A 12039-nucleotide genomic window follows, 5' to 3' on the forward strand; every position below is an offset into this window, starting at 1 on the left:
GTGATGCTGCGGCAAAAAAGGCAAACGCGGTTTTGGTCTGCATAAACAGAGCTATAGTTTCCAGGTCGAGGGAAGTAATATATTCTATATTCTGCATTAGTCAGGCCTCATCTGGAATACTGCGTTCAGTTCTGGGCACCTCATTTTAAGAAAGATATAGACAAGTTGGAGCGGGTTCAGAAGAGGGCGACAAGGATGATAGCCGGTATGGAGAACAAGTCTTATGAGGAAAGGTTGAAGGAACTTGGCATGTTCAGTCTGGTGAAGAGAAGGCTGAGGGGTGACATGATTGCACTCTTTAAGTACCTGAAAGGCTGTCACATAGAGGAGGGTACAGATTTGTTCTCTGCTGCCCCAGAGGGTAGGACTAGGTCTAATGGTTTTAAGTTGCAGGAGCGTAGATTCAGATTGGACATTAGAAGGAACTTCTTGACAGTAAGGGCAGTTCGGCAATGGAACCGACTGCCTAGGGAGGTGGTGGGATCCCCTTCGCTGGATGTCTTCAAGCAGAGGCTGGACAGCTATCTACGGGAGATGCTCTAGCTGTGGATTTCCTGCTGTGAGCAGGGGGTTGGACTCGATGGCCTACAAGGCCCCTTCCAACTCTATCGTTCTATGATTCTATGTGTGGGGGGCTCCTTCACCTTCAGTCTTTGCAAGGGCCTCCTAGTTAGGAAGCTTGTTGGATGATCCTCAACAAGATCCAGACAGAGTCTCTCTTGAAAATCTCCCATGCTGTAGCCTTCATGGCTGACACTTTCATGGATGCAGTGCAAGTTTCTGCTAGAGCCCTGGCATCAGGCATTTTCATGAGGAGGTCCCTTTGGTTATGCCATTGGGAAGCAGTTGTCATGGCTCCGAACCAACCTGTCCTCTTTGCCTGATGTCAGTGGCAAGCTCTTTGGTGATACAGCCTTGGAGAAGGTGTTGGTGGAGTGTCTTCTGAGTATTATTATTATTATTATAGTTTATTTATGCCTTATTTATTTATTTTGGCCTTATGGCCAAAAGACCCTCAAGGCGGCTTACAAGAAAAACAAATATAGAAATACATCAATAAAACAATACTATTTACAAAAATTAAATAACAAATAACATTATTAAAAAACAGCTATTACAACTTCCATTGAAAATACAGGGTGGTGCAGGTGCCATAGACACTCTTCTTTCTATGGACACAGGCTGTTGTATGCATTTACTCCTATGCCACTTATTTCCAGAGTCCTCAAGAAGATCCAGGGTGCTTTGATATTGTTATATACACACAATCATAATGAAATCATTTTAAAATGGCATAAATTTGCATAGAATTAGCATATAAAATTAGAAATATTTTAATTTAAATAGAAATACAATATAGTAACCTGGTAAACTTTGGGCCTGCTCAGTATTGCTGTCTAAGAGCTGTTGATGAACAATTCAAGGCCCCTGCTCTCTTCTTATGGTACTTTATCTTTAAACTGGATTTGAATAGACTGTCCTCTGTAAAGTAGAGCATATGGTGAGTCTGTTTCCAAGATATCTCAAGGTTTCACAGAAGAATTGCTTTGACATTTATTTATAATAGTGAGTAGTATAAAACATATATTTAAATAAAGGGTGAGATTCAGCTAAGTTGTATACAGAGTAGAATTACTGAAATAATGGACTCTATTGATTTCACTGGGTCTCCTTTGAGTATGACTTAGTTGGATCTCATCCAAAATAAATAAATGGGTGGCAGGCCTATATAAAGCCCTCCACCCCACCTCCCAGGACACCATCTTAGCCAAGCAGAGCATGAGCCACCTACTTCAGTGGGGGACACTGTGTGTCTAGTGGGGGCACTGTGTGTCTAGCAGGTCATCCTTTGTGAGGATGGGAAGGAATTACTCACATCTGTTTAACTATCCAGAAGTCAGTGTGTTTTCACCACTTTTCACTAGTTGATTAAGTTGGTTTGCTGGAATCAAGCTGATTAATAATAATAATAATTTAATTTGTGTGTCGCCTATCTGGCCAATGGCCACTCTAGGCGACGTACAATTCAGTTGCAAAATGCATCACAATAAAATACAAATAAAATACAACATGACAGTAAAATAGTAACAGTTCAGAGTAATAGGCAATTTGTACTAAAAATTAACCCTCCCCGGAAGTCCCAAAGGCCTGTCTGAAGAGCCAGGTCTTCAAGGCTTTGCGGAATACGTTCAGGGAAGGGGCATGCCGAAGATCGTATGGGAGGGAGTTCCAGAGAGTGGGGGCCGCCACTGAAAATGCCCTCTCCCTAGTCCCCACCAACCTAGCTGCTTTAGTTGGTGGGACTGAGAGAAGGTCCTGAGTGGCTGATCTTGTCGGGCGGCATAATTGGTGGCGCTGGAGGCGCTCCATCAGGTAAACTGGGCCGAAACCGTATAGGGATTTAAAGGTTAATACCAACACCTTGAATTGAGCCCGGAAAATAACTGGAAGCCAGTGCAGATCGAACAACACTGGGGTGATGTGTTCCCGGCAGCGACAATTTGTGAGTAGTCGAGCCGCAGCATTTTGTATAAGTTGCAATTTCCGGACCGTTTTCAAGGGTAACCCCACATAGAGCGCATTACAGTAGTCTAAACGAGAGGTGACCAGGGCATGTACTACTAGTAGGAGCTGATGAACAGGCAGGTAGGGTTGCAGCCTACGAATGAGGTGTAATTGATACCAAGCTGCCCGGCTCACTGCCGAGATCTGAGCCTCCATGGACAGCTTGGAATCAAGAACAACCCCAAGGCTGCGGACCTGGTCCTTTAGGGGTAATCTCACCCCATTGAACATCAGGTCAACATCACCCAACCTTCCCTTGTCTCCCACAAGTAGCACCTCAGTCTTATCGGGATTCAGCTTCAACCTGTTCCTTCCCATCCATCCACTCACGGATTCCAGGCACTTGGACATGGTCTCCACAGCCAACTCTGGCGAAGATTTAAACGAGAGATAGAGCTGAGTGTCATCCGCATATTGGTGACACTGCAGCCCAAATCTCCTAATGATTGTCCCCAGTGGCTTCATATAGATATTAAATAGCATGGGAGAGAGGATAGAGCCCTGTGGCACACCACAATTGAGAGGCCAAGGGGCTGAAACCTCCTCCCCCAATGCTACCTGTTGATGCCTATCGGAGAGAAAGGAATGGAACCACCGTAATACAGTGCCTCCTATTCCCAATCCCTCCAGGCGCTGTAGAAGGATACTGTGGTCAACAGTATCAAAAGCCGCTGAGAGATCGAGGAGGACAAGAAAGGTGAATTCTCCCCTATCTAATGCCCTCCTCATATCATCAACCAGAGCGACCAAGGCTGTTTCAGTTCCATGTCCAGTCCTGAAACCCGATTGGTATGGATCCAAATAATCCGTTTCATCCAAGTGTGTCGACAACTGATTAGCCACTACTCGCTCAATGACCTTGCCCAAAAATGGTAAATTCGAAATTGGGTGAAAGTTATTCAAAACCTGGGGATCCAATCCTGGAGAAGAGGAAAGCCACTGAGCATCTGCTCTTACTTTTGCTGATCTGCCTACCTCCTCAGCTGTACATTTACCTTCTGCTTGTTTTCCCAAATGCATTTGCTTTCAGCGTAAATCACAATCTTAGGGGTGGGGTGATATTTATTGGCCTGTGTGTGCTGTTGTTTAATGGCAGATCAGTACACAATAAGACCACACTCATCCATGATTGGATCATGGATGAAGGTGCCGATTTGGTGTGCATTACCAAGACCTTGGTGAGTGAGCTGGGAGGAGTTGATCTGATCCAGCTTTGTCCACATTGATATAATATGAGCATAGGCTGCAGGTTTGTGGGGGAGGAGTCGCTGTGGTCTACAGAATTTCCATCTCTATCGCCAGGAAGCCACTCTGTCTTGGAGCTGGCTGTGAGGGCCTGCACCTGGTATCCAGCCAAGGAGACAGCACCAGTTGTTGCCGGTGTACTGTCCACTCTACTGCCCAGCAGTTTCTTTGACTGAGCTGACAGAGGCTATCTTGGCTGTGGTACTGGAGGAGCCCAGAATGATAGTCCTGGGTGATTTCAATGTCCATGCTGAGGCTACCTTTAGTGTACCAGCTCGGTACTTCATGGCCTCCACGATGCTGTCTCAAGTTGTCACCGACTGACGTATAGGGCAGGCCTCACCCTTGACTTTGTTTTTGCTCCAGATGGAGGAGGGAGTGGTCTGGAGATGAGGTAGTGGTGGATGTCACCCCATTGTCATGGTCAGACCACTTCCTGGTGCAGTTTAGACTTATGGCTCTGATCCTCCCCTGCAGGGGTGGTGGATAGATTAAGATAGTCTGTTCCCGGAGACTAATGGAATCCACAGGATTTCTGAATGCCCTGGTTAGGGGCATTCTTAGGGTAGAGGCACACTTACTGTTCTGCTGGCTCCAGTGTGTCTCCACATCTCTTTTCTGAAAATGAGGCACACAACACTAGTCGAACCCTGGCCCCTTTTACTGTAAAACCTGGTGGGATCAGCTTGAGTGGTTTTTAAAAAAAATTGCTTCAAACAAATTTTGCAACTGATCAGCAGATCAACCCATTGCCCCTCCAGGTGTGGCCAGTGGAAACGCTTTGGTATAGTCCGGCTCTTAGAATGTGGCTGCATTAGTGTTGCAAGCATCTATTGTTTTTTGTTCATAGATCCCTCATGAACAGCCTATGCTGTTTTAAGATTTTAACTAATTTTAATTTATCTGTAGGGACTAGGTATTACCCATATCTCTCTCTCAAAAAGGAATAAAAAACAACTGCATGGCTGGCTTTGCAGGGCTCTTGGCATTGTGCAGTCCACTGGGGTGTCTCCTACTAAATGTGCAACAAATGGCTGTTTGTCTCCTCCCTCTAGACAAAGGGCAAGCAGGGAGAGGCCCATCTGAGTGAGCAGGTGAAAATGGCTGATTCTAGCAACAACCACTGCCAAGAAGAGAAGTCTGGTGGCAGACGCTCCTAGCCACACTAGGAGCTGCCCAAGCAAATGAGCAAGCAACAGTGATACTTGGGAGTAGTATCAGTCCACTTTGTTCACTTGTTCTTTCTCTTTCAGCAGCTGAAGTACAGCTATGCCAGGATGCCACCAAAATTAAGCCAACCTTCTTCATGTGGGACAAGATATTTTGTTATTATCCTTGTTTCTTATAACGGGTAGCCAGTGTGGTACCTTCCAGATGCTATCGGATTCCAACTCACATTAGCCACAGCCAGCATTGCCAGTGTTTAGGGATAATGGACATTGTAGTCAAGCAGCATATTGGGGGCACCACATTGGCTACCCTGACTTTATAGCATTAGTTCAAGCAGTAAAACCCAGGGGTTTTTTCCTTTGTCTGGAAAGGCCGTAGGAAGAGTTTGTGGAGGCAGTTCAAAGTCAATGAAATATCTGACTTTAAATTTCAGAAGTTATTCATGCTGAAAACTTAACACATCTGTGGCAACTGCCTAAACATAGGCAGTAAAACAAACCAAAAGACCACATTTGCACATGTTTTACTTTTGAAACACAAATGTTGTTTGCATTATTATTTTTGGACTGCCATAAAATAGTAAAATACGATTTTTCCATTAAGTTATTGTGTTGGTGTCCCTATTGATCTACACCCAATAATGAAAGATGCAATTCTAAAGATGTCCACAGAAAAGTTTAATTCTCAAGAATTATAAAGCAAATCTGTATATTAGACTTACGGGAGTAACATATGGTAAACATGAATTAGACAAAGTTTCCATTTGTCAGAGCAGGAATTTCAATAGCATAACTTTTAAAAAGTATTTGGCAGTGAATAAGCTTCTAATCTAATTTACATAACTGTCAAATTTATTCTTAAGATGTTGTTGTAATAAATCTTCAACAATTGTATAGCCAAAATATGCACTGTCAGGTTCTTCTTTGGTCTTTCAGGAAAGGTATAATGCAGCAACAGTTTTACATTAAAAATAATGTAAAGTCTCTTGAGAGTAGGGTGTTCCTGGACAATTAGATGTACCAAAACTGTGTCCTTATCCACATCTATGTTATGTTAAATGAGGTGGTATATGAGAGCAAGTGCATATTTAAGTTGTTTTCGAAGTAGTTTTTAAAAAGATGCTTTCTTTAAAGATGTTTTAAAGATATTTTAAAGTGCTTTTAGTGGATTTGTTTGCAGCGCTTAGGCTCCTTCTGGGAACAAGGATGGGATATAAATTTAATAATAATAAATAAATTTTAAATAAAGACTCCCTGCAGTCAGAATTTCATAATGACATCTCTATATCTGTTCAAAGGCCACAGGTTTCTGTGGAAGGGATCTTCTGGCCCTTCAGATTCAGGTTAGCTTGCTTCGCTCAACACGATTTACAATGTCCATGACTCAGTGTGACTGTGAGTGAAGAATGCATGTATTTGAGTGCATTGGCAGCTTGCATGATATTCATTATTAAGGCTCATGACTCCCGTGTATGTACACATTTCATATATAGTTGGGCTGCATTGTAGAGATAGCACTACAAAGGGATCAGCTATATTCTAATAAAAAGGATACCAGTCAGTTGCTGCATCTGAGAACTGTTTTACTATATTCTTATCTTCATTATTATTGAAATGTCTCAGATTTGTTTTCAAACTCAATGTTTTCATTTTTCCCTTTAACGTTTCCTTGCCTTGAAATAGTGTTTTTTCATTATACCTGAATTAGGGTCATCCTCTTCAGCTTCAACATGCACAGCATCAGGGCCGGCTCCAGGCAAGCTGGTGCCCTTGGGCGCCAGCCTGCCCCGGGCCCCTCCGCTCCCCTTCCGCGATCAGCATCAGGACCCATCCCCCAGCTATCCCCCCATTTCACCTACCTTTCTCTGCTGTTTTTTGCAGCCGTGCACGCACGTGCATTGCTGCCATCAACCAAGATGGCAGCAGAGGCTTCAGCCACTTATGGAAACCTCGGCTACCATCTTGATTGATGGCAATGCTGTGTGCACTGCAAAAAAACAGCAGAGAGAAAGGTAGGTGAAGCGGGGGGATTGCGGGTGGCTCTGAAGCTCCTCCTGTCCTGCAATCCACGGCTCGTGCTGTGGATCGTGGAAGGGGAGTGGAGGGGCCCCTCAGGGGCACCTGTAGCTCCAAGGGCCCTTGGGCCAGTGCCTCACCTGGCCGCCCTTTAGAACTGGCCCTTTACAGCATCCACATGTCTCCAGCAGATGAACATCTCCTTGATATAACTGAAGGAATATAAATGTATAATGTATTGTTTGAATGCATGGAAAATATTATTATCTGGATTCCAATACTTCCAGTAAAGTATTGGGAACAGGTCTTCTTGCTTAAAAAAAAAAAAGAACAACCTGAAAGAAAAATTCCAAAGAGATCCATTATCTTCTGAACATAGGAACAAGATTTTAAGGCTTGATCTTATTAATTTTTCTTAGAGAACAAAATCGAAAAGAGTACAAGGGTGATCCTTACCCCAGCACTCCACAATATATGTGCTATTTCATGCCAGTATTATCCAGATTATTGGCTAAATGTCTGAGCATCAAATGTTACATCTGTAGCAGTATCCTACAAAGTTAATTATCATCATCATCCTTTACATAGGATACGATGACTGAAGGACTAGAAGTCATGGCCCACAGAAATCTTGTCTCTGTGAGCGGATCAGTGTATTACATGATGAAATTCTGAGTCGGGGGGAGGGGTGATGTACAGTTGTTGTTCATCCTCAGAGTATGTTTTGTGAAGGCAGATAAGTATGTCCCATTTTTTAAAGTGGATTAAGAGATTATCCCTTGTCAAAAGGCATGACCATTTGTTGAAGTGAAGGGCAGTTTATCGCCCGATCTAAACTAGTCTGGCTACAGGAGGTTTTTCTGCATTATAGGTCTGTAATATTTTCTAAGAAGCCAGTTGTGTATCACTCTTAACCTGGTTATGTTTTCTGTACAATGCTGAACAATCGTGGCTGGAATCAGCTCTCTAAGTCCAGTACTCTGTTAACTAGACCTCACTGTTTTTCAAGTTTTTTCAAATTCAAAATAGCATGGAAACATGTTGGCTTAATCTCCCTCTCCCTCACCCTCCTCCCACTCATCCTGAGTTGAGTCAGTCCTCTTCACCCCCTCCTTTCTAGGTTCTTGTAATTGCTTGGAGTTCAGACGAATCATGCAGGGTCCAAGAGGATCTCTACAACTCCCTGCCTCTAATCCCTCCTCTTGTATTTAGATATTTTCTGGCTTGGACAAACAGGAGGGATGGAGACGGAAGCAGAAAGGGCTGTATCCTGTGCACTCTTCCTTTTCCCTATTCATGTTCTGGAAAGGCAAGGAAAGGGGAATGGAAGCAGTGGTGTGCACAGAAGAGAATTCTTCCCTCTTGTGTCTTTAATTTCATCCAGTTGGGAAGCAGTTTGACAAGGGTAAAGCAAACATAATAATATAAAAAAGCTCATAGGGTATTTCTCAGCCACTTTGCAAGCCTCCCTTTGCAACACTGATCCAAGAAACCCATAAGTCTTGCTTCTGTCTACTCACTTCTATGTTTGCCCACTAGGGCTACACCACACCACCCCCGCTTCTAGCTGAAAAAGTAAGTAGTCCTTCAGCTGTGTAGCTGAGATGGCAAGAGGTACATGGCTGGAGGCGGAAGGGGCAAGGCTGGCAGACTTGAACCAAGATTGGATTTGCTGAATCAATTAATCTGATAGCTAGTTAGGATGGTGTGGCTGTGTTTTGAGCCCTGTTTTTATACTGCATCATCCTGAGGGATTAAAGAGGACTCCCTCTTGTTCACTCACATACTTCCTACACCAACCTGTTCTACACAGTAATATATTCAAAAAGCTAATAATGCTTCATTGGTGCTTAGTATCCTCTCTAAAACACTGATCAAGCTGAGCTGAGCTTGGAAGCCTGGTCTACAAGGCCAAGCCAGTTGTACCACATTGATTCCTCTTAAGGGAAAGAGAGGTTTGGTTTTAGTAATAAATGTAATGTGCAAGGAGTAGGCTAGAATGAAACAGTGGCATCTTTGTTCTCAAACTGGCAAGAATACATCGCAGATATTGTAGACATTACCTGCTAGTGTGTTGCTAATTTCTTCTGATGTTGAATATTGCAGTTTCCAAGGCAAGGCTTGCAGCAGACACAACAGCAACAACAGACGGCTGCCCTTGTCAGACAACTCCAAAAACAGCTGTCAAGTAAGTATGCAACACTAGATAAAGCATTTTGTGTATCCACAGCTGGGCTTTTGCATATTCAAAGCACATTTTCTGCCACTTCATTTTCCTTAAGTAATAAATCTCGATGTAGTGAGTTCTGGTTTAAAGTAAATGAGTTTAGCTTGTGATTAGGCCTATATCCTGAAAATTACCACATGCATGCATAACTATTGTTCAGTAGCAGTAGGTCTGAGTATTGGATATGATCTGCCATGGATGTACATCTAAGTTCATACCCAGAATACTCGAATTATTGGTCAAACAGTTTTTAAACCAGTTTAACTGGCAAGTTTGTGAGAAAAACAATTGAATAACTAATTCTTCCACAGGACAACAGTTCCCAGAGCTACTTGGTAGGGAAGAAAGCCAGACATTTGCAGGCCATGAAATGTGCTCACTCTTTGTTTCTAAGTCAGACCTACACAACTTTGAGAAGCCAAGCCAAATGTCTCCCACTACCAGCCGTGCATTGCACCCCACCAAGGTCTTGGTTAACCATTGACTTTCCTATCTGCATGGCACAGGGTGTGTGTATCAAGCATGTGGCAAGCTACAACACATGGTCAGTGTGATGGGTTCAGAGCTTGGAAGATTACTTTTAAAAAGTAATAAATTACAATTACTGTTACATGGCCTCAAAAAGTAATAAATTACAATTACAATTGCTCTGAAAGTAACTGATTGCTTTACCATTACTCAAAAGTATCCACTACAATTACACTTAAGTTACTTTTTTTAAAAATGGACTGCCTACAAGGTGCTGGCCTTGGCTGCTGCACAAACAACATTAAAAATAAACACGCACACACACAGAAGGTAGCAGAATATTTTTTTTATCCATAAGATTAACTGAATGGTATAACAGAATCTCACATCCACGCCCCACTCCCACCCCAGCAATGGTGATACTGCAACACAAGTATACTTTTTCACTTGAAGTCAAATTTTACACTTGAAAAGCTGCTTTTAAATAAATTTCTGTTATGTCTCATCTTTGCTCAAACAGCACGTCAGACAAGGAATGTCTTTTTACAGTCATTATGTTGCCACCAGTACTGAACAGGTGTTCTATTGCGGTGCTTGAAGGCATGCCTGTGTTGTGCTGCAAAAAACACTGCAGCGCCCCTTTCAACTAATACACATTTTTATCAATATGGCAATCCCCTATCATCAAGGAAAAATGCAAACTTTAGTACTTTACTAGTTGCCTTTGTAATTTTTTTTGTCAACAGTATAACTTAGAGGTAACTTAATTCTGTGCATACTTACCTGGGAGTCCCACTGAACTCATTGGGTAGACATGTATGCACAATTGAATTGTCAGGAGTAGAACTTAAGAGACGTAGGCAAACAGAAAATGCACATATCAAAAGTAATCCACCAGGATAAAGATTATCCCTTCTCCTGCAATTAAAAATGTGGGCTTATACAGCATATAGTGAAACTATGGAATTTGCTATCACAAGAAGCAGTGATGGGCACCAACTTGAAGATACAGAAGGCAGAATTAAAATGGCTGCAAAAGGAAACTAAGGCTGCAATCCAATACATGTCTACTTAGAAGTAAGCTGTATTGGATTCAATGGGACTTATTCCCAGGTAAGTGTGTGGTCCAGTACATACTTGCCTGGGAGTAAGTCCCATTAAACCTAATGGAACATACTTCTTAGTAGACGTATTGGATTGCAGGTTAGTCCTTGTGTTATAGGCATCACATTTTACTTGCCTTAACCAGATTGATGCATCTTTGTACTATACAGTGTCACATTTTCTCTCTCCTCCCTCCCACAAATTAGTACAGCTTCAAAGCTTCAGCCAGTCCTTATCTTGCCTAATTAGTGCAATCCTATACCCAATTTGATTCACCTGGGAGTAAGCTCCATTAAACATCATACATACTCAAGGTATAATTCACTAATAGGCAAAAAAGTATGGTTCATGAACATATCTATAGCCAACAGGTATTTCTTTCAAACTTTAGAAAGCAGGGATTGGCTGCTATAGTGAATGCACCAGAGGAGCAGGAGACCTGACCTCCTCCCTGAGATATTGTACTGCCCTACAAATTTGTAAAAATGCAATCACCATTTGGGTTGGTCTTTCACAGTCCAACCCTCTTCCTGTGTAGCTTGGAAGAATTTGGTAACATGGGCCTCTGAGCACATGATGAGGGGAAGGGGAAGGGGAAGAAGGGGAGGAGATTGGGTGGGCGGGTACTGGGCAGAGGGGAAGCCTCTTTCCTTTCCAAAAGGAAAACATTGTTAACAGTATCATTTTTGGGAGGTTCCCTCACCTTTTTATTCTGCAGCAGGCACATGTACTCTCCCACCCAAATTTAAACCAAAGCTGATCCTGCTCAGCCAAGCCAAACAGCAGTTTGTCTGGTTTTTAGAACACTGGCAGTTGGTTCTTACTGAGCATGGAATAGGAAGTGACATAAGCTGGATCAAGCTTGAGCCAGGGCAGGCGGAGCCAGAAGCTTCAGCTTTTGGAAATGGAATATTTCAATATTTTGTTTGGAGTGTCAATCTGATTAAGACCAATTCTCATTGCTTGCTCTAAGTTTACAAAATCTAAATCTTAACAGGCAGCAGTTATCATTAAGTTTAAAAAATGCAGTGTTTTCTGGTGTTCTGAAATGTATTTGCTTTGGGTACAACCTATCATCAGTGAACTATATGGGTAAGATGTACTTCCAAGTGTACTTGCAAATATATTGTGTTAGAATCATTGGGCCTTTCATGCTACTCCTCTGCACATTTGCTCAGAATTAAGCCTAACTGACTTCAGTAGCTTAGCACATGTGGGTACATTAAGACTCTTTTCATTTCTTAG

At 42.6% G+C, this 12039-nt stretch overlaps 1 protein-coding gene across 1 annotated transcript in view; it reads left to right on the plus strand.

Annotated features, from left to right (window-relative positions):
• The window catches only part of MED12L (mediator complex subunit 12L), a 366394-nt gene that overhangs the window by 348908 nt on the left and 5447 nt on the right, over positions 1-12039 (plus strand). The window contains exon 44 of the mRNA XM_061637068.1: positions 9102-9183. Coding sequence (XP_061493052.1) covers positions 9102-9183 — 82 coding nt within the window. The remainder of the gene's footprint in view (positions 1-9101; positions 9184-12039) is intronic.

This window comes from Rhineura floridana, chromosome 7 (genome assembly GCF_030035675.1).
Source record: "Rhineura floridana isolate rRhiFlo1 chromosome 7, rRhiFlo1.hap2, whole genome shotgun sequence".
Classification (NCBI taxonomy): Eukaryota; Metazoa; Chordata; class Lepidosauria; order Squamata; family Rhineuridae; genus Rhineura; species Rhineura floridana.